The sequence below is a fragment of the Ambystoma mexicanum genome, chromosome 9 (assembly GCF_040938575.1).
Source record: "Ambystoma mexicanum isolate Mex_15411 chromosome 9, UKY_AmexF1_1, whole genome shotgun sequence".
Lineage (NCBI taxonomy): Eukaryota > Metazoa > Chordata > Amphibia > Caudata > Ambystomatidae > Ambystoma > Ambystoma mexicanum.
This window is the reverse complement of record NC_090931.1, coordinates 925,867,092-925,890,614: the sequence shown is the minus strand read 5'-3', so window position 1 is coordinate 925,890,614 and position 23,523 is coordinate 925,867,092. Positions and strand designations below refer to the sequence as shown.

Below are 23,523 nucleotides of genomic sequence, written 5' to 3'. Positions count from 1 at the left end.
CAATTTATCAAACATAGAAATTGCAGGGGGATGTGTAACAACAAGAATTAGAGCGCAAAGTAACAAATATTTCAGGTGCAAACGGGCTGTCGCCACAAGGCCACTTGGGACAAAGAAAATCGAGCAGAACCAGAGCTGTGTATTGCTACACAGCACGCCCAAATGCACTCCCAAGGGAAAATATTCCCTATACTCAAATTACTCATTCATTAAACATTTGACGCCGTTAAGGCGATAATTTAGATGCAACTGCACATCATAGATTTCTATATTTAACTCAAATAGTCATTAGGCAATTTAACAATGTCAATAAAAATCAGACTTCAAACATCAATGTCAAATGTATAGATAGATCAGAGCCCAGATTATAGAGATAATTTTTGGATTTTAATCTCACAGGTCCAACAAGTTATGGGAAGGAAACAAATCAAATTCACAGTGTCCTCTATTGGCACATATAGCACATATTAATCAATGTTACAGACAGTACCCAAAACTTTGGGAACATAAGTAGTGGCATGTAACCACTAATGTTGTGCAAATCAGTTGCAAATCTACTTACATTTATCACTTCACAGCACTATAATACATAGGTTCAATCAATCATAAACTTCCAAATGAAGTCCCTTATTAGGTGTCACTAAATGACTGTGATGCTGGAAATGCATCGGAGGGACAGAGCCTCCTGGCGGTGCAGCTCTCTTTCTTTTGGTTTGGTGAACGGTCCCGTGGGACACCCTTATGGCACCCATGGGTGGGGGTACAACCCTGTGCCCCTAGTGTATGTTTTTGGGCACCTGTGGGTGTCCCACAGAGCAGGGTATGGGCTGGTGGCAGCTCCATGCTGAAATCGACAGGTGCGCGGAGTATCCTCCATTTCGGGATACCCCAGCCCTACCATTGGGATCAGTTGATTCCTGACGGAAAACAAGATGGCCCCTGTGGCCTCTTGCTTCCTATTACCCATTACCTTGTTTTCCCAAAGTCCTGGGAAGCCCTGACTCTGTCCCTTCCCCCTGACTGGCTGTTGGATGGAAGTGCCATATATGGTGTTGTTGTGAAGGCCCGGCCAGACTAGCTGGAGCCTTCCCGGTGATGTATGTTGTGGGTACCTCCTGTGGGTGGGACCTGGGTGAATAGAGTGTGTGACGAATATGCATTCTGTGTTATGGGTGTCTAGTATCTGGTGGTTGACACAATGCGCCTCATTAGGACTCCGGCGCTAAACCATGGTGCTATTAGCACCATGGTCCATGCTGGAGTCCGCCATGGCGGAATGGGGAATTACCACCCCATTCCGAGGTTGGTGGGGCGGTAATTCCCCATGCCGCCATGGCCCTTCCCCATTCCCATTTTTGCCCCATAGGGCTCAATGGGAATGGGGAAGGCGCTAATTACGGTACCGCAAATTGCGGTACCGTAATTAGCACCAAGGTCCCTTTGAGGGTCCCTACTTTAACGGCTGGTAAAACCAGCCGTTAAGGTCGGGTCCCGCAAAGGGATCTCGTAATTAGGCGCTAGGTGTTTAACGGCGCTGCAGCCTTTTACGGCGCCGTTAAACACTTAGCGCCTGGGTCATAATGAGGCCCAATGACTGAGACAACCCTGGCCGAAACCGGTATGAATGCAGCTTGGAGTGTTGAATGGCTCGGTACTTGTCCCAATACACTTAACTTGTTGTGAGTGTCTGGAGAGAAGTGAATGGCCTGAATACCTCGTGTGCCTGATTAGCTGCCTGCCTGCATGAATGCCCGTAGTCGTGATTGGATGCTTGAGTGTGACCCAGCGGAATGAATGGGAGATCAGCAGTATATCTGGGGACCTCTCACTGGTAGGAATCGTGTTCAGAAGCTGAAGTCCACTACGACGAGTAACTGGAGTAACTGACGCTTGACCTTGAAGCCCTGCTGGACGAGAAGAATTGCTGTTGCTCTCCTTCACAATCTGAAAGCTGTTGTGCCTCCAAGGACTGACCGAGAGAGGACCTGGTAAGGCGCCCTCTTCCCGAGCTACGAGGGACCATCGTGCACAGCTGATCTTGGCCAACGCTCCCTGGTAGACAGACCTTCAACAGGCTGCCGACCTGATACGGGGACTGCTGCGGAACTCCAAGGAGAAGCACTCGGACTGTTGTGCGCCACTGTCGACGACCGCCGTCGCCGTGCTCCCTTTTGCCTAAGAACTTCTATTGATCATCGGAAGCTCTCGCCTGTATCGTCATCCGCTTGTCTCCCGCTGGAGAAGGCCCGACCGTCGACGCACCGAGGAGCATCCATCGGTGGGTTTCCCGCCACCTAAGGACCACAGAGACGCCGACGACTCGACGCCCTTGCTGGGCCACAGTTCTTCATCATCTCTTTGCGGTCCAGAACTATCGTCACCGAGGTGCCCCGCACGCCTCTTCCTTGCAGGACGCCAACGCTCTGTCGTCAACGAGCACCGCTAGGAACGAAGCTGTCACTTACCTGTCGTAGTTCCACCTGTTCACTGTCAGACGTTCGACGACCCGTGACTCCCGCCTTAAAGGGAGGGCACTCAAGAAGGGCCGTCGATTCCCCGACACCGAACGCCAAGTTCCCCGACACCTCTCGACGATCCGTGGCTCCCGCCTGAAAGGGAGGCACTCAAGATGGATCGGTCGACGCATCATCGGAGACCTCTACTCCACCAGATACATTGGGGGGGTACAACCTTAATAGGAGGAAGTAAGACTATCGGACAATATATGGACTGGGCTTGTGCTATATTTCTTTATTTTACAGGTTGCCCAGGTGGGGGGATCTCCACACAGAACTGTGCCTAGTGGTAGGGGTCAGCATTCTGCCTATTGTTTCAACCATCTTACGTTCCTTCCTATCTCTATTGCTGGTTTCCTCGTTATTAATCTGTGTGACATTTTAATCGGACAGTTGATGCACTTTAATGAGATTGAATAACATTAGTGGTACCACTTTAGAATTGTATATATTTATCATTATTGACTTCCAAGTACAAAGTGCGTTATTTTGATCGTGTACATACCTTTGAATATTAATTATATAAAGACTGTGTTTTCAGTAATACAGTGTGTGGACATTCCTTTGTGGGGGTTCGGGGACTACACTGTACTTAAGAACTAGCCTGCATCACCTCCTGAGAAGCTAGGCCTTGATTGCTCGTCCATTGCTACCTTATAGAGAATCTTGGCTGGGGTCCGCTGTGCCTCTCCTCTACCATATAGAGAGCGGAAGTACAGACACCCCCTACCAGTCTTTACAATGACCAACGGGTTTCGGTTCATAAAACCATCTTCAATTTTAATTTGATTTGTTTCCTTCCCATAACTTGTTGGACCTGTGAGATTAAAATCCAAAAGTGATGCATTTTTTTTTTTAATAAAAGGGCATGGGGAAATGCCTCTCTATCCCTGCTCTAACAGGTGTTTCCCTACCTAAAACCAAAACTAAGGGTCTTTCAGTGTCAGAATGTCCAAAGCAAAACCGTCCCGTGTCCAAAGTAGTTTTCTGGCCCTCACATTCTAACAAAATAAACTCTACGGTGAATAGTCTTGAGTGGTTTATAAATGTTCCAAAATGTTCAAAAGGAAAATGCGTAACTCCAACACAAAAGTTCCAGAAATATAGAAATGCTCATTCCAGAGGGTGATTCACTTCCCCTGGATTTCTCTTCCCTCTGTTGTATATTCAAAGATATCAGTTCCTTGAGTTCTCTTTATCCATAACAAAATTGGTACACAAAACAACTTGGCTCTTTATCTTGTTAGGATATCTGGTGTACACCCCTGCCAGGTTTTCCCTCCTCTTCACTTTGGTTCCACACAGCCTTTGGCTAGTCCTGATATATCCTTCTCAGGATCCTTTTGGGTGAAATATTTCTGATGCACTGTTCAATTTGTCCTTGCCTGTTGTGTTTCCCTACCAGGGCTTTCGTTTTGTGAACTAATTTGCGACTGCCTGGTATACTTCTCCTGCCAGGGCTTTCTTAAATGCACACACTTGCAGCTTTACTTTGCCTGGTATACTTTCCTTCCGGGGCTTTTCTCATGTGGGCTCTGCACACACTTCCAAACATAATATCTTCTTGTGCTTGCTTTATCAAATACTGTATCTGCCTCGTACACTGTCCTATATTATATGAAAAAGTAGGGTGACCCCTAAGGTGTACATAGTGGATTTGGGGCAGACTGAAAGGTAAATGTAAAGAAGAGCACCCACACTGTCGTTATGACATAGTAATTAATGTCTTAGTTTTTCTTGTTTTATCAAAATATGTCTATGTGCTCCTATGTAAGGTCACAAGTAGGAGATTACCAGAGATACATCTGGAAAAGTAATGACCATTTTTTAATTGAAAAAAAGGAAATATATAAAGTATACAACAAAAGTTTTTTCAAAAGCAATTGCAGTGAATCCAATAAAACTTGTAGGTAAATTATTCAAAAGAAAAACACAAGAAAAAAAGCATTTCTCATAAACATATAGAACGGACTCCATGAAAATATCACATTCAACAAAAATATATCAAAGACATTTGTGAAAAGAGAAAGTAGACAAGAATGAATACAATAAACTGTAGAAGCTTAGATACAAAAATTATTAGTGTGTATGATAGACTTAGTATCTTCTAAATCACATGAAAATTACTAAAGCTATCTAATCTTAGAGATTCCTCTATTTGTGTGCATCATGATCAATATATGATCATGTTTTGTAAACTGCCTGCCTGGGCTTTTCTTAAATGTATATTGCATACACCAGCGCTCTTGGGTTAGGCCTCCGGCCTTGTAATTCCATGCGCTCTTCCCCGGATAAGTATTTTCTTTTTATATTCTTGTCTTTAATCAGATACCTCTGTCCTCTGGCGCCATGCTCCTCACCGGCACAGTTCGATGTCAGCAGGCTCCAGCAGGTGCTCATCCTGCAAGGGGCTCTTCCCTACGTCTCGCCACACTCCCCACCTCCGCTGCCCTGGCCCTGACCATGGCTGGGAGTCCTGTACAACATGCAATATGCTTACAACGCACTCTGAAGACTCTTCGGAAAGCCAAGGACTCAAAGGAATTTGTCAGGACAAGTCCAGGCCCAAGGTAGGGGCACTGTTTTCATCCGCACATAGAGCGGGAAGGACCTCTCAGATTCTTGTTCCAATGCAGGTACAGAGGCTACTACAGCTTCCAACCACCAGGCCGAGGGGTCACTAGATCCTACCGGTGACTGCGATAAGGGGCCACAAGGCACTTCGTTCCTCTCATGGTAAGCCAGTAGCGGTCATTCAGCGTTTCTCCCCGCCTTAGTTACTCGTTTTTTTGCCTCTCGCGCTTTCTGCTGGACCCATCTGCTTCGGGCCAGGCTTCGGTAAGGCAAATGCTGCTGCTTCACACCTGCAAACGCCCAGGAGCCCTGTGTTGACTTCTGGCGTTCCCACAGCGTGTTCACTCTCGCGGCCAGCTTTCCTATTCTTCCTCTCTGAGCTAGATGGCTCCACGGAACTCCTTGTAACCCCACGGTCTCTCGGTCCTTACCGAAAGAAGCAGCTTTCTCCCTCCAGCAGGCCACCTCAGTCAGCTGCTTCTGCTGTTTAAATATCCCGGCCATAGGTATGCGCTCCCAACAACTAGAGTGCGGATTGTGTTCTTGGTCTTTTCCGCTCTAAATTACTCGGTTCATCTTCCTTGTCCCAGTATTCTTGCAGTTATGGGAATAGAAGTCCATTCCTGATGTTTTACATTGTAAAGTCTGGATAGGTGTTCTCAGAAGCCTTTAAGTACAAGCTAGCTCTGAATAACTGATAGGTAGAGTCTGAGAAGTTATTTTCATGAGTCTTAGAGGGTAAGTCAGATCTTGATGGCTCACTTACGGATCTTGAGTACCCTTCCTAGAGAAAAAATATGCCATTAAGACGTGGGGTATTTTCAAGAGAGGAAGGGGAATACCATGCCTTGTTTGATGATGTCCTTCTACTCTCCCAGAGATCTCCCCCATGTGATCCTTCTGCATATAGCCACCCCTGGGGTCAGGATCAGGTAGTGGGCACCGTCCCCTGGCTACAAGAGGAGAGGTCATTGCTGGGAAAGGAGTGATGACATCATCGGATTCATCATATTTCCTACCCCCAAACTACAGCTAAGGGGCACACCTTTCTTCCCCCAAGAATCCACCCAAGTGTGACACATTTCCCGTCCCCCAAAATCCATCTGATTGCAACACATTTCCCATTCCCAACAGTCCATCCAAGGGTGACACACTCCCTACCCCCAAAACACCACTAAGTGTAATGAATTTCCTATACCCCAAAAATCCATCCCAGAGCAACACGCAGATAACTAACAGTAAATCTATCGGGCTATCCGGTGGGGTGTAGCAGGTAATCTACACAGTTTTATATAATGATGGTGGTAATGTAGCAGTGGCAGGATTTAATTGAGCACAGTAATGGCTGTGTTCACCACCCTTGCCACCTTATCTGAGTTGTAGCTGTAGGGTGCTTAGTCAGTCGTCCATGGGCGAACAGGGGCAAATAGGGAGGGAGCTATCCAGAAGGGAGCTGCCCTCTCCCTCTGACCCTTAGCCAGGTGCCAGAGCCAGGCTGCCCTGGGAGATGCATCCAAGTATGTGCTTCTGGTCACATGGATGCTGCTCTGGCCTATCGTAGCAGCCTGTGGTCAGGCAGGGAGGATGAATGAGGGTATGAGCGAAGCGGGCTGCAAGGGGCACGGAGCTGGGACAAAACAAAGAAAAAAAAAACGGAAAGAGTAGCTGCTCAGGCCACAAAGAGGAGTCTTACCAAGAGATGCTGTTTCCAGCGAGAGGGGGCATTAAGGCTGGATTCACACAAGCGCTGAGCTAATAAGGCTTGATTGCGTCTCCCATTGCTTCTGGTCACGTGGGTGCTGCTCCAGCCTGTCAGAGCAGCCTGTGGGCGGGCAGGGAGGAGGGAAGCAGGGTGCAGGGGGCACGGAGTGGGATGAAACCAAGAGCAAAAAACAAGAAAAAGTAGCTGCCCAGGCCATGGGGTGATTCTTACCAGGAGATGCTGCTTCCAGCAAACAGGGACATATAAAGTGTGGATTTAAACGAGCAGCAAGTCTATAAGGCTCGTTTGGGTCTCCCATTGCTTCTGGTCATGTGAGTGCTGCTCCGGCCTATCAGCGCAGCCTGTGGACAGGCAGGGAGGAGGGAAGCGGGCTGCAAGGGGCACGGAGCAGGGACAAAACAAGGAGAAAAAACAAGAAAAAGTTGCTTCCCGGGCAACGTGGGTGATTCTTAGCAGGAGATGCTGCTTCCACCGAGTGTGGTCAAAACAGCATTGCTTATGGTCACGTGGGTGCCTTATCTTACTTCATGTTGCTGGATAATTTACCTTTTACTACAGGTTTAGTAGGAACCACGGGACAGCATTTCTTCATCATATGACTGCAAGGCAGGCACCAGAAGAGCAATTATTTGTTCTATTTCTCCACATTCTCCATGTAGTCAAATATCTTTAGTAATACACTCCTTACTTCCTCATGCAATAACAGCACTTTGTTTTTAATCCATTCATTTGTCCAAACAGTTTGGTAAGTTTTCATTGGGACCTTGCAACTTGCAGTTTAATTTAATTAGGTGTTTGTAAACATCTGCCATGCGTGCAGGTTAGTCAACCAGAAAACATGAAACAAATTTATCAATTCTGATATATTTTGAATGATCACAAATTCTGAAACTTCGCTAAAGAGTAAGAATATTCTTGGTCAAACGTTATCTAGAACTGCCAGTTTACTTCAATGGCAAATACTATGAAATGTTCTGCTCAAGTTTCTTCACAAAAACTGTAAATATACGCAGATTTAGAACTTTTGATTTTATTAGGTTAACAATTTTGACGCATTGACCAAGTACTGATATAACGTCGCCTGGCAAACCTTTGTTCATAATTGATTTACTAATAAAACAATTAGTGACTTAGATTTTGTTTTTTGATGACTGGAATGAAAACGTTGATAGTTGCAGTCATCGCAGCAGTGAATATTGGTGCCTACACTTTGTCCGTTTTTCCATTCAATTAATATGTACTTGGCAAAAATGTATTTGCCTAATGCGTGCCCACATGTTCTTTACAATAAAGAAACTATTTCTTCTATGGGTCCTTGTCTAGAAGGTGCACACTAACTTTTAGTTGGGCTTCATTTATGTAATCATGTGATGCATCAAGTTGTAAACAAAAAGCAGCAATTTTGGTTTTTTTTACAACACGCATTGCTAAACGTCAGAAATATAAACATGCTTCTTGATAGTTTTGTCAGAAAGTGGGTGTGCTTACCTCCTTTTCTGCTAAAGATCCTATCATAAATTGTACTATACCTTTGCGTGCAACATCACTTTCCTAAAAAAGGAGCTGCTTGAACTGAAGCATACATTGGTGGTAAAGCTACAGTTGAAAATGTTGCTTTCTGGCAACGTAAGGATACATTTATCTGAATACAATCCAAGCCGTGCAGAAGTGGTCAAATGGGGCTGCTCCAATCCTGACATGGAAAGGCTGTAGCAGAGAGGTTGAAGAATGCTATCTCAGGTGGATAGAGGGGGATCTTTCCGACTTGGGCCCAGCAAAAAGGTGCTTTATCTGCTTTCCTTGATCCCGAACTGAGAGACGATAGCAGCGCTGGTTCGAATTTGTTTCACTTACCTTCTTTCTGCCAATGCACCAGGTAGTCTATCGTGTAATCTGGCACGCCCTGCACTACCCTGCCCCGAATAACGATTGGAATCGAGAGAAAGGGTTTATTAGCAGCATGGCACACCTAACACCATCTGTTGCACACGACTGCGCACCATTTGAGGATCACACCGCAAGTAGTTGACTCACATTTGAATTTATTTTCTTCCCCTCCCCAGCATCCAATAATTGCCATAGGTAGTAGAGGCGGCCTGATTAGGTCATTTGTTACCTTTAATCAAGAAAATATTTAATTTCCCCGTTTTCTCATCTAGTTCTGATTGTTGTTGCAAAAAGAGGAAGTTGAAAGGATTTCCTTACGCAAGGGTATTCAAAGGGATTCTTAAACATGTCCTTCCTTGCAGCAAAGATACTCGAAGTACTTTTGTTAATTGAAAGTCCTCAACAGTATCTTCAGACGAGATATGAGTACGATTTTGACATTGCATTGCACATTTTGTTCAGTGCTATTATATACAACAATCTAATTTGCTAATCAGAGCTCAAAGCATTTCCGCCCTGCGTGTTTGTCAACTCTGTTAGGAGATGGTTGTCTGTGTGTTCTCTAATAGATAAGGGTCCTTTCAGAACAAAAGGCACTCAATATTTACTGACATTAAGTCGTATCATAAATAGTTTCAGGTTTAGTATCAATTCTAAAAGTTACTTTTTTAGTGCAGTCTTTAAACGTACATATTGATTAGCCATTTTAATCCATCAGTCAACATTCTCATTTTCTTAAGTTTCTTCACCCATTCCGAAGGTTTCCTAGAGAAATGTCGTTTTTGTGGACTTTGGCTACTTGATGAATACAAAAGTCACAATGCTTGCCAAATATCTGTAGTGTGAACCTGAAAACTCAAATTAAATGTGATCAACAATGAGTCTACGCAGTGTGTTAATTGAAGCACAGTTAAAGCCTAACACTGTTTGTGTGCAAATTTGGTTTTTGTAGCATAATTGCTTGAAGTAAATACGATTTGTATTTTTTTCCCTTAAAGTTCCAAATGGTGAGCTCTTCGGAGGAGAGTTCCGAAATGGAAGGAGAACTACTCTCCCTGCCCCTTCTCCGGATACCACTCACATCAATTTATGGAATATTTTGAAGAACAACATTGGCAAAGATTTGTCTAAAGTTTCGATGCCAGTCGAGCTGAATGAACCCTTAAATACTCTGCAACATCTCTGCGAAGAAATGGAATACAGCGAGCTGTTAGATAAGGCTTCAGAGACTGATGACCCATATGAACGCATGGTAAAGTAATAGTCAATGAAACATTACTATGTTAACTAGCTTCTGTAAAGGGATTTTTCAATTGTAGATCACCGGGTCACTGGGAAGGTGATTGTTTTATCAATCTTCCAGGGAAATTCAGCCCACCTTTATCTTGTTTGTATGAGATTTATGTATCATGTATATAGCTAGAAAGAAACTGTGCCCTGTACAAAAAAGTGGATGAATACACACAGAGCAGGGAGAGAAGGAAAGGGGTGCACATGGTGCAAAATGCTTTCAGTGGGTAACAAGGCGCTACATGTATAGGTTCAGTTCCTTCTAAAGTGCAGGAGAGCTGGGACAATCTGTTATGCATGTTCCAGAGCATGGGTGCATAGCAGGTGAAGGCATGTTTCTTCCTTATTTACTTCTTGCTTCTTGTATATTTTAGATTCTAGTCTTATAATGGTGTGAACGTAGGTTCTGCAGGGATCTTCATAGATGTTGTTAGTCAGCCAAGTAGTAGGGAACTTTGTTTTTGATGTATTTGTTCCCCTCAGATTGCCAGTGCTCAGAAAGATAGTTGCTAAAATCACCCAGGTGTTCCATAGCAGTGTACCCCCTGAAAGCATCTCCGTTTACCGAAGTCAGAGTATTTTTGTCCGATGGTACTTTAAAGGATATATATATATATATATATATATATATATATATGTATTTTTCTTCAGTGAAAATCTTTGTTAAATGGACGTTATGGCTAAGTTGCATTAATAAAAACCTATCAAATTCAGGGAAAAACTTTGTTAAAGGGTCGTTATGGTTACAAGTAATCATGAAAAACCCAACAAATTCATTTTAATTAGTTTGACAAATGTAATATTGTGTAATATTGTGTTTTTTCATGTTTTTACCGCATCATACGCGGACTACGGGCGCAGTCTGCAAATCCAACATGGCGACCGTTTCAAATGTTTTGACGCACCTCACGTTTTAATTGACCAATGAACGAACATCACGCGGGTCTCTATTGGTCCAAAGGTGTCCGCCGAATCAGGAAGTGAGTCCACGGATCGGATGCAGATATCACAAATTCTTTTTTACCTACTTTTTGGCCATTTAAAAAAAAGCAACTGGATGGATTTTCACCAAATTTTCAAAAGCAGTGGTTTGGTCTGTAGGCGGGAGAACATTCTTTTTTCCATTGTGTCTATGAGGATTTCAAATGTTTTGTGACCCCCCCCACCCCTATAAATTTGCATACCTTGAAAAAAACCACACCAAACTTTGCACAATGATTCCGAGGTGTCCGTATACTTGTTTTGCAAAGTTTGGTGAAGATTCGTCAAACGGCGGCAAAGTTATAAGCTGCCCAAAAAGTGTTCTTCCTACGAGTTGAGCATCTGAACCATAACTACACGGCCGCTACCGCAGGCCGTTTAATATATATTAGGCAACTTGTTACAACATGTATATATGTTGATTATTGCGGCACCATCTAGAGGTATGTACATCACCACAATCCATTCATTCTTCCACAGCCAACTCAAAATCACATTACAAAGTGCAGAGAAATGCGTGGAAATCTTACCGTTTTATGCAGAGGATTGGAGATAAATGCAGCTCATAGACAGCAAAGATTGTCTGGGGTTGGGTTTTGGAAAGGGGCCCAAGGGGGATGGGTGCAAAAGAGTACAGGGAGTTGGGGGAGATGCTGAGGGCATGAAAATAATTTGTCATTTGAAAGAGAGATGGGCGTGCCAGATACCATTCTTAAGCACTAGCTTTGAAACTGTGGCTAAAAAGGGCTTTTCTGTTTGCCATAACAGATATATATTTGCCATTCAATACACTGTTGCTACTGTTGGATGGTGTCACAGATTAGGGGCAATGTGCCATGAGCTTTTTGAGTTTGGTGAATAGGGGAAGGTCAATGCAAAGTGTTAGAGAGAATTCTCTTCTAAGGCTAATTTCCCTTACCTATAGAGCCCCCCAGCAGCTTTGCTGGATTTGAAGGGTTTATTTTTTTCTCCTGCTAAGAGTGAGACCCTTTTTTCCCACACTTAGACAGATTGGCTATCTTGTGTGCTTATGGCCTATGGGGTTTTTCTCACCCTCATAGGAATCATCTTTTTGACATGTGTGGTACACAGCACCCTCTGTGCCGTACCACAGGGGTGTCGTAGCGACCCCCAAACATAGACTGCATACCCTGGGACTGACTAGTGTCTCCCAGGGCATGTATAGTCCCCATTGACTTTACTAGTCAATAATTATGAACTAAACCAGTACAACCCATCTTACTATGGAAGTACTGGAAAGGGTTAATAGTTTTTCCCTGGTGTTCATTTTCGAGGGGGTACCGTACAGTCCCTCTCTCAAAAGTTTCTGGCTGGTGGCAGTGCTTACTACCGTAAATATTCGACCGCAAATATTTTCCTCTGGGATTTTCCCATTGTTCGAGGCTTCCACTATTACTGACACCCTGTAACATACCGCCGGTTTATTTTAATATTCTCCAGCATGGGGTCTGGCATGGATTCACATGCTCATGAATATTCCCCGTTGTCAGGCTGGGAATCCTCGGTAAAGAAAAAACCAGTATCAGTTTCGTTTCTGATCTGTCTTTCGTAGTAGTAACCAATCACTGATCTCTGCGTCATACTGACCACAGCCAATGACTGCCCTCTACCTAAGCCCCGCCTCTGGCAGCCATCTTCAGATTTTTACCGCACGTTCAAGTGTTGGGATCCTCGTGCTATTGCTCTCGAGCGTTAGTGCTATTTTTTCACGTTTTTTTCTCAAAAACTTCGATTTTTCATTCAAAAGAGCCTCAAGCTCCACCGTTTCTTCATCCGATCAACGGGGACCCGTCTCGGATTCGTCTACACCCCTCAAGGGTGAAGATTTCGTCAAGCCACGCTTTTGGAGGACTCCAGAAGTTTCTCAGGCCCATCTCGGACATGGCCCAGGAGAAGGGAAGCTCGACCCCCGGAAAGCTGTTCAGGGTCTGCCCTGGATGCCAGCTTCAGAATGTCTTTAAGGAGGACGAACACTCCTTTTGTCTGTACTGCCTACATGAGGACAAGACGCACGTGGAGAAGGACTGTGTGTTTTGCGGCAATATGTCGGAGCGGACCATGAAGGACCGCCCTCAACGTCTCGCCAACTGGCTGGAAGGGAAGAGCCCGTCAGGCGAGAAGAAGAAGAAGAAATCCGAGCGGTCTTCTAAGACCTTTGAGGACGCCTCGGCGACGGGGGTCCAACACAAGGCCAAGCACCGCGAGTCCGCTGGCACCGGGAGCGCCGAACGGTCGGGCTCCACGGGCGCCAGGCAGGGCGCATCCTCCCCGGCACCATCAACCACGAGCCAACGCTCTGGTTCGGGTAAGAGGAAGGCCGAGCACCCGGCGAAGCTCCTGGAGAGGCCCCGGTCGAGCTCGAAGGCCCCATCGGAGGGAGAGCGAGGCAGTGACCCTCCCCCCAAGGAGAAGGCGGTGAGCGCACCTAAGGTGGTGAAAGCCTTAATCCATCTGGCCAAGGCCTCTATCGAGACAGTCGCGGCGGCCCTGGCTCAGCCTGTGGAGGCTACACCAGTGGTGGCGACCTCGGGGCTCAGAGTCTCCCTGCCACCGCAGAGGGAGTCCTCTTTTATGCCCATCGACAGGACCCCCGTGAAACCTCCGACGGAGAAGAAAAAGGGGGGGCAGGAGGTCGTCGTGGATTCGGCCTCAACTTCTGAGGAAGAGCTGATCGAAGTCTTAAGCCACGGCGTTGGCGTGGAAGAAGACCAGCCCGTCGGGAGGGACTCCGACGTGGGAGACGACGATAACATCGAGGGTGCCGACGGGGCCCCTGACCGCCCGTCGGAATCCCCTCAACCAGTGCCGCAAGACAACTCGGCGGCCATTTTGTTGGCTATACAGTCCTTATGCTCGGAGATAAGGACGAGACTGCCGTTACCACCAGCGGAGGAAACGCTCCCGACGGGGGACCCGGAGCCAGGCCCTTCTGGGAGCCCTCCCCCTAAGAGAAGAAGGATTCATCCTCCACCTCCTTTTCAGCCATCGCGCCCTGTTCAGCCCTCCTCCCCGTCCACGACTCGGGGGGATGATACGGGGACTGACACGGCCGCGACGGGTACGGACGACGAGGTTTACGACGAGGATCTGCCGTCGTCACCTCCCACCCGGACTTCCCCGCCCGACGAGATTGGATCGTTTCACTCCATGATCGCCAGGGCATCCGAGCTCTTCCAGCTCTGCCCGGAAGAGAAGAAGAAGGAAGGTTTCCTTTATCAACGGCGCGAGGCCAAGAGGAAGACGGTCCTCTCTGTACCTCTACTGGACGATATTTGGGATGAGGGCCTCACCCTCCTCAAGAACCCATCCACGACGCCGGCTAGAAGGGATCGGTACGAGAAGAAGTACCGGGTCCCGGACGCGGCCCCCTTGTGCCTTCGGGCACAGCCGACCCCGGACTCGGTCGTCTCCGCGGCGGCCCGGAAGAAAGCGGGGGGGCGCGGCCTCTACGTCGACCTCCCCGCCGGACGGCGAGGGAAAGAAATTGGATACGATGGGACGCAGGGTCATCTCGTCTGCAGCAACGACGATTAAGGCGGCCAACGCCTTGGCTATCGTAGCCCGCTACGACAGGGAGTTGTGGTACAAACTGGCCCCCCTGCTGGACTTCCTACCGGACGACAAGAGGGCGGATGCCCTAGAGATCTTGCAGGAAGGAAAGGTGGCGTCAGACCACGCCATTACGATTGCGACGGACATCGCTGACACTGGATTTCGCCAGTTGGGCAACGGCGTGTGCCTTAGGCGGCGTGGATGGCTCAAGGCTACTGACTTCCGTCAGGACGTGCAGACCAGAGTCTTGGACATGCCGTTCGACGGAAACAACCTGTTTGGGAAAGCAGTGGACGATCCCCTTCAAGCCATCAAGGCAGACACGGAGATGGCCCTGGCTCTTGGGGTTCTCCAGCAACGGCGGCTGCCCTTTCGGAGCGGCGGAGGCAAACAGGGTGCCTCCAAAGGTTCCGGCGGCGGATTTTCCACCTACCGTCAAGCGGCCCGTTCGTCGTCGCAGGAAGCTTACAGGGGACGAGGCAAGTCAGGCAGACCCCGCCGTCATCGCCAAGGAGGTCAAGGCGGCAAAGCCTCGTCGAAGCAGGACTGAACCGGCCGTGGGGTCGGGCCCCCACCGAAGCACCCCAGGGGGAGGCCGGCTGGCGAGCTTTGTCAGCGTGTGGGAGTCCATCTCCACCGACCGTTGGGTGCTGGACGCCCTAGCCCAGGGTCACGCGCTCGAGTTTCTAAAGAGGTGCCCGTGGGTCCCCCCCTGTGGCCAGGAAAGAACATCACGTCCCTCAACTTCTCTTGGAGGTAAAGGCGATGCTCAGGAAGGGCGCCATCGAGCTCGTCCCAAAGAGGCTTCGGGGCTCCGGAGTTTACTCAAGATACTTCCTCGTGAAGAAGAAGACGGGAGGATGGCGTCCCATCCTGGACCTACGACGACTGAACAAATTCATCAAGGCAGAGAAGTTCCGGATGGTCACCCTCCAACACGTCCTGGGTCAGCTGGAGGAGGGCCATTTCCTGTCATCGTTGGATTTGGAGGATGCCTACTTCCATATTCCCATCCTAAAGGGACACCGAAAGTTTCTCAGGTTCGTGGTCCAAGGGCGTCACTATCAGTTCAGAGCCCTTCCCTTCGGACTGAGGTCGGCACCCAGGGTGTTCACCAAGTGACTCGCACTGGTGGCGGCGCAGCTGCGCCGAGAGGGGATCCACGTCTACCCCTACTTGGACGACTGGCTCATCCGAGCGAAGATGAAGGAGCTCGCCGTGGAGCAGACGGCAAGGACCGTCCAACTTCTCACGGATCTGGGATTCTCCATAAACTACGCCAAGTCCCACCTGGTGCCCGCGCAAGACGCACCGTTTCTGGGAGCGAAGCTCGACACAGTGTCGCTTCTGGCCTATCCATCGGAGGAAAGGACGAGGGCCATTATGGGCAAGGTGCAGCGGATACTGTTTGCGGACGCGGCCAGAGTGAGGTCCATCAAGTCCCTCCTCGGAATGATGTCTTCTTGCATTTACCTCATCCCCCTGTGCAGGCTCCAGATGCGCCCGTTGCAGGAGTTCCTGGACGCGCGCTGGATCCAGACGACGGACAGCTTCGAGGAGAGGATCACACTCGACGAGAGTTTCCGACGAGCGATCCGGTGGTGGGGCACCCGCACGCATCTGACGGCGGGCATGGACTTCCAGACCCCTGGCCACCAGGAGACAGTGACCACGGATGCCTCCCTGGAAGGGTGGGGAGCGCACACCGGAAATCTGCACGCGAGAGGCCATATCAACGTCCTGGAGCTCCGTGCAGTGTTTTGGGTCCTCAGGTCCTTCCTTCCGTCCCTCAAGGGCAAGGTGGTGAGGATCTTCACCGACAACACCACCACCATGTTCTACATCTGGAAACAGGGCGGAACCAGGTCCCCAGCCCTGTCCAGGGAGGCGCAGGATCTGTGGCATTGGGCCGTCGCCCAAGGGATGTTTCTGGTGCCGTTTCATCTGGCAGTGATAAAAAACACCATCGCCGACTCACTCAGCAGGGAGCTGCGCTCGTGCCACGAGTGGGAACTACGACAGGATCTAGTGGACCGCCTCTTCCGACGGTGGGGCACACCCCAGATCGATCTGTTCGCGACGGTGACGAACTCCAAGTGCTGGAGGTTCGCCAGCAGGTTTCCCCAGCCGAGGAGCATGGGCGATGCTTTCTCGTTCCCCTGAGAGGGCCTGTTTCTATATGCGTTCCCTCCATTGCCATTGCTGATCCGGCTCATCAACCAGCTCAAGAGGTCACGGTGCAGGATGATCCTCGTCGCACCTGCGTGGCCGAGGCAGATATGGTTCCCGGACCTTCTGGACTTGTCAGCGTCCCCGTCAATCAAGCTGCCAGTGGACGCGGATCTTCTCTCCAGGGAAGGAGGCGCCATCCTCCATCACGACCCGAAGTCGCTGAACTTGCAGGCCTGGCTCCTGCAGCGTTAGAGTTTGGAGGATGCGACATACCGGCCGACTGCAGAGAGGTTCTTGCAAAGGCCAGGGCGTCCTCAACTCTTAAATGCTACGGACACAAATGGAAGAGGTTCTCTGTCTGGTGCCACGCACAGAAGATTAACCCTCTACGGATTACGGCTCCCCAAGTACTGCCATACCTACTGACACTGGCCAAGGCTGGACTGGCGCACGCGTCCATCAAGATTCATCTTGCTGCGATCTCCCGATACACCAGAACCACGGGGCGGACGTCTTTGTGGTCTCATCGTCTGGTGAAAGAGTTCATGAAGGGACTGTTCAGATCGTTCCCGCCGGTGAAGGCTCCGGCCCCGGCATGGGAGCTCAACGTGGTGCTGACCCAGCTCATGGGACCTCCGTTCGAGCCTCTGCACTCGGCTCCGTTGAAGTTCTTGTCGTGGAAAACAGCGTTTCTTGTGGCCATCACCTCCGCACGACGGGTGGGAGAGATCCAGGCCCTTTCCTGCAAGGCCCCGTACTTGACTTTTCACGACATGAGGGTAGTGCTCAGGACGCACCCCTCCTTCATGCCCAAGGTGCCATCGGACTTCCACCTCAACGAACCCTTGGTGTTGCCTGTTTTCTTCCCGTCGCCTTCGTCGCCGGCTGAAAGGACTTTGCACTCGCTGGATGTGGCTAGAGCGCTGAAGTTCTACGTGGACCGCACAAAGTGTTTTCGGAAGACGTCACAACTCTTTGTGAACTTTGGACCTGTCAATCAGGGGAAGGCTCTCTCGAAGGCTTCCATTTCCAGATGGCTCTCCGGCTGTATCATGTACTGTCATTGGTTGGCAAACCGACCGCTGCCTGGCCGTCCGAGAGCCCATTCCACCAGAGCGATCACAGCTACCACGGCGTTCCTATCTGGTGTGCCCTTGCTGGACATCTGCAGGGCTGCTACGTGGAGGTCGACGCACACCTTCACGAAATTCTACTGCGTCGATCGGGATTCCAGGGAGGAGTCCAGGGTCGGCCAAGCAGTGCTGCGCAACCTGTTCGCCTAAGTTGAGCCTGGTGAGGAGGTAAGATTTGCTTAATGTTGAGTTTGATGTAATGCTTAATGTTGAGCCTTTGCCACCTCCCGTGGTTGTGCATGTGTGTACTGCTATGTATTCTTTATTCATGAGCATGTGAATCCATGCCAGACCCCATGCTGGAGAAGGAACAAGTTACTTACCTGTAACTGTTGTTCTCCAGCATGGGTCTGGCATGGATTCACATGCGAACCCTCCCGCCTACCCCTCTGCGGCTCTTCACTTGGTCATACTGCCACTTCACGTGCTACCAAATCTGAAGATGGCTGCCAGAGGCGGGGCTTAGGTAGAGGGCAGTCATTGGCTGTGGTCAGTATGACGCAGAGATCAGTGATTGGTTACAGCTACGAAAGACAGATCAGAAACGAAACTGATACTGGTTTTTTCTTTACCGAGGATTCCCAGCCTGACGACGGGGAATATTCATGAGCATGTGAATCCATGCCAGACCCATGCTGGAGAACAACAGTTACAGGTAAGTAACTTGTTCCTTAACTTTAATCCGGTAGGGTTTTTTGCCAGAACTTCAATAATATTTCTTTCTCGTGTCTTTCTCTGAAATCCTAACCCGGGTCTGGGATCCTTTGTTCGTCCTTTTGGCGGGCTTCTGCACAGAAGCTCTCCTCTCGGCACCACTGAGTCTAGGGTAGACAGGATGTGTGGGATGGGGAATAGGCACCCTGGACAGGGTTGCCTACGCAACCCAAGTCACACTCTTGCCTGATAGGCTGGGGGGTTCTCCCTCCAGGAGAGCCACCCCACTGTGTGAGTGACAGCTAGGCTGTATGAATGGGGGTCTTGCTGCATAAAAGCAGGGTCCTGAGGACTGGAGGACAAGACGTCGCTACTGGAACTAAGAAACCAAAGAGGAGAGAAGCTGAAGACATCTGCAATGACTGAACCACCGGTGAAGCCCTGCTGCAGATCCTCACCACTTTTCTCCAACGACTTGAGAAGATCTTCCTCTGCAAGAGTCTTCTTCCCTTGAGCTGGTGGGGCCAATCAGTTCGCCAATCGCCTTCCAGGACCTGACCTGCCTTGGTCGAATCGCCAGTGCCCTGCACTCAGAGACCGGATAGCCAGGCACCCGTCCACCACGACCGCGATTTAAAGGAGCATACCTTTTATTCGTTTTGGCAGCACCGTGGCTGGTTTCATCCCTGGGCAGTGCAGTAACTCGAACCTTCCTCCACGACGAGAGTCTCTCTTCCTCTGCTGGATCTCTGAACTGCAGGAACTGCCAGGAACTACCGCCACTGCAGAAGCCTCTTCCACTTCTAAGGTACATTGTTCCGTTGGGTATCGCTAAAGGTGTTTTAAATCCTTTACCTACCCACTGGGTTGGCCGCCCCATTGTCTTTCACCTTCTGCAACTGCCTTTTCAAATCGTTAAACAAAGTCTTGACTGCAGCTACTAGAACATTTTGATCCTGGGCACATTATAGCACAGGTCTATTGACTCTGGCTAAATCTGTTACAACTGCCTTCTCTAGATTGCTTCTCACCTAGAAATGTGTTGGTGCACCAAACTCTTATAACCACCTTTTTCCATCCCCTTTTCAAACTTGTGAAGTGCCATTTTGCTCGGTTTTCACCTCAGTATTGCATATGCTAAAGTACTGCCTTGCCTAACTTGTTCACAATCTACTTGGGAAGTGTTGCTGGTGTGTTAAAGAGTCTAAACCTGTATGACTTGTCCTTTCCCTCCCTTCTGAGAAATTGTTAGAGTGCCATTTCTGCTTGGTTTTGCTCAGTTTTCACTCTTGCTCAAACTTGTCTACAATTTAGATAGGGAGTTGTGAATACTTTTCTTGACTGATTTAACTTGCTTTAATAATAGTGATTTGTGCGTGAACATCAGAGTTTGTTCCATCGTGCTGACGCCCTAATGTGTAAACCCTGAATACTGCTCATCTCCCTCTTGAGATAAGTCTGACTGCTTAGCCACAGCTACCAACTAAATCTTTGTGGTACAGACTGATACCAAAGGGGATTTTCAAAGGGATTGTGTCCTCCGACGTATTCCTTATCTTTGATAATTCGTCTCCAGCTTGCTGGCCTCGGGAAACATTTTTCTCAGTAGAGGGTCGCTGCGTCGAGTTGGTGTCCCTCAACAGCCACCGTATCGGCGCCCACATCACCATGTCCATAAATAGCCACACGCAGCGTCCGTTGCTAGGTTCTGTTTTTCCGCACTTCGTGGTGCCTCGGAATATCATTGCTCAGTTCTTCAGTCAAATATACTGCATTATTCCTCGAGAATACCGACTCGTACTCGATGGCTTCCTCATCCGAACCGACGACTCCATGGTCCGGCTTCAAAAAATGTCGAGACTGTAGAAAGAAAATGTCATTGACGCATCCTCACAGGATCTGTTTGTGGTGCCTGGGAGTCGAGCACCATTGTTCGGAGTGCGAGGACTGCATGTCCATAACAGCGAAAGCCTTGAAGGAGCGTAAGGGGAAGCTCGAGAGAGGTAAGGCAGTTAAAACTTCTTCGAAAGTTTCCTCGGCGGAGTCGAGACATTCATCTCCTCGCCATCACAAAAGACATTCTCGTTCTAGGTCTCGAAGCAGTTCCCATCACTATTCGAGATCTAAGCATTCAAAAAAGAGACGTCAAAGATCCCCTTCCTCGTCTTCTTCGTCTTCCGTTTCCCCGAAAAGGGTCTCCTGCCCCACAAAACATAGCTCTCAGGCTGAGTGGGAGGAATTCAGGAAAAAGATGCTTAGCGTCTTCGAGAAAGCGTCCTCGACCCCCTCGAAGACTGCTGAGGGTGATACCCTGGGTGAAAGACCCGAAAAATCAAAACGCTGCAAGTCGCAGCACCCGGCGAAAGAAGCTACTGGAGAGTGTCACGAACCCTCGAGTAAAGGCAAGGTCGTGTCTTCGACGCTGTCTTCGAAGATCCCTTCGACGCATAGATCTGCATCTTCGACGCCATTATCGAAGGGTTCTTTGATGCACACGTCAGTCGATTCGACGCCGTCTTTGACGCTGAAGTCGACGCTGAGAAAGGACAAACCCAGAGCCGTGAGGTGACCCACGGCCACCTCACAGCCAATGGCCATACCCAGAGCCTCGATCTCGAGAATGTCGTCGACAACCTCGAGTAGAATTCCCATACTCTCGAGTTCCTCGAGGCCTCTACCAACTTTCTCGATGCCTTTTTCGATGTCTTTGAAGCCTTTAACGTCTGCGTCGACGATGTCGACGTTTTCTCAGCCAATTATGAATTTGGCCCCTTCTGCTCTGGAAATGGGATTTATACCATTTCCAAGATCTGATCATTCCAGAGCCTTAGCATCTATTTATGAAGCAGGGGAGAATTTGGATCAGGAGAGACCTTTTGAGTTGCAGGGATCTGCAACTCCTGTACCAGAGGAATTTACCCCTGAGGAAGGTAGGTTAAAGGACCTCCAAGAATCCTTACATGAAGCAAGTGGGGTGGACACTTCCCCAGAAGTGGAATTTGCCAAACCAGACCCAGGGGAACATGCTGAATCCCCTTATAGAACCTTGATGGCAAAGATAATAGAGTTTATGAGGTGGTCTACACCCTCACCTGCTTTTCAGCAAGACGACCTCACAGACATTTTGGTTAAAGGTCCACAGGAGGATCCTGTGGTGCCATTTCATGCGGCATTACAAAGGAAAATATTGGCAAACTGGGAAACGCCTGAGGTTATCCCGGCGGTTAACAAAAAATTATCAGCCAAGTATAGGGTGTCTACTGCTGACCCTGAATATTTATCCAGACACCCAACTCCGGAGAGTCTGGTTGTTCAGGCAGCAACTTCATCAGGTAGTAAATCGGCTTACCCTGCTGTTCCAGAGGACAGGGATGACAAGAGATATGACGCTATGGACAAAAAAGTATTTTCTGCATGTAGCATGGCGTTGAAATCCATCAATGCAACTTGTACGCTCGCAAGGTTCAGCCACACACTTTGGGAGTGTGCTTCATCAGCGGCTGACTGCCTCCCGGAGGGAGAAGAAAGGGAAGCGTTTCTAAACATCATTAAGGATGGTAAAGACGCAATGTGCAAATCCCTTCAAACTGGCATCGATTCTGCTGACAGCATCTGCAGAGCCATGGCGGCAAGTACAACAACCCGGAGATTTGCTTGGTTGCGAAAGTCTGGTTTTGCTCCAGATATGCAAAGCAGACTCTTGAATATGCCCTTTGACGGCTCTTCTTTGTTTGGTAAGAAGGCGGATGACAGTTTAGAAAAGCTACAAACATCAAAGGCAGCAGCAAAATCCCTGGGAGCTGCAATCCGTCAGACACCATATCGCCCCTCGGGAACCTCTTGGAGAGGTAAGTCCTTTCGCTTCTATTCCGCATTCGGAAGAGGCAGAGGACAGCCGGTTCAAAAAAAATTCACCCGAGGTGGACGGGTTAAAAATACAAAAGCCGCAGCAGCTGCAGGTGCCTCTTTACCCTCGGCATCTGCATCAGCCGCCTCCAAACCGCTCTGAGGACTCTCCTCACAAGACACCAGTAGGGGGCAGGTTAACTCAACATCTGACGGAATAGCAGGCTATTACGTCAGATGCTTGGGCATTGGAGACAGTTGCCCAAGGTTACTGCCTGCCTTTTCTACGCATCCCTCAGAGTCATCCACCGGGGAACAGCTCTCTGAAAGTTCCAGATCCGCTCCTCTTGCAGGAAATTGTAGACCTGCTAGAGAAAGATGCCATAGAACCGGTACCTGTAGCGGAGAGGAACAAGGGCTGGTACTCCCCCTACTTTCTCATACCGAAGAAAGACAGAGGACTGAGACCTATCTTGGATTTACGAGAATTGAACAAGTTCCTCAGGAAGGACAAGTTCAAGATGGTAACTCTCTCTCAGATCCTTCAGGTCCTCCAGCTCCAGGACTGGGTGGTATCTTTGGACCTCCAGTATGCTTATTTCCATGTGCCAATCCATCTCAAGCACAGGAAATACCTGAGGTTCGCAATTGGCGGCTCTCATTATCAATTTCGAGTTCTGCCATTTGGGCTGACCTCTGCCCGAGGGTCTTCACCAAGTTAATGTCGGTAGTGGCGGCAAGTCTAAGGAGGGGAGGGATTCACGTCTACCCCTACCTGGACGATTGGCTGATCAGGGCTATATCTTCGGAACAAGCTCAGATCCAGCTAGATTATGTCTGCCACTTCCTTCACAAACTGGGCTTCTCCCTCAATTTAAAGAAGCCGCAGATGATACCATCACAGAGACTCCAGTTCATCGGAGCGGTCCTGGACACTTCCCTGGGAAAAGCCTCGCCACCAGAGGTGAGGGCTCAAGATATTCTGCAGATGGTCACCAAGTTTCAAAATGCCCAACATCTCCCAGCCTTTGACTTTTTGAGGTTGCTAGGCCTCATGGCATCCTGCATCTTCCTTGTGCCAGAGGCTCGCCTGAGAACGAGATCTCTCCAGTGGGCACTAAGTGGTCGCAGTTCTCAGGAAAAATGACAGATCTCCTTCGGATTCCGGACAAGG

General features: G+C 48.9%; 1 protein-coding gene across 3 annotated transcripts in view; it reads left to right on the top strand.

Annotated features, from left to right (window-relative positions):
- The window catches only part of OSBPL6 (oxysterol binding protein like 6), a 3,803,429-nt gene that overhangs the window by 2,415,817 nt on the left and 1,364,089 nt on the right, over nt 1-23,523 (top strand). For all 3 annotated transcript variants that reach the window (XM_069616111.1, XM_069616109.1, XM_069616110.1), the window contains one exon: nt 9,699-9,952. In XM_069616111.1, coding sequence (XP_069472212.1) covers nt 9,699-9,952 — 254 coding nt within the window. The remainder of the gene's footprint in view (nt 1-9,698; nt 9,953-23,523) is intronic.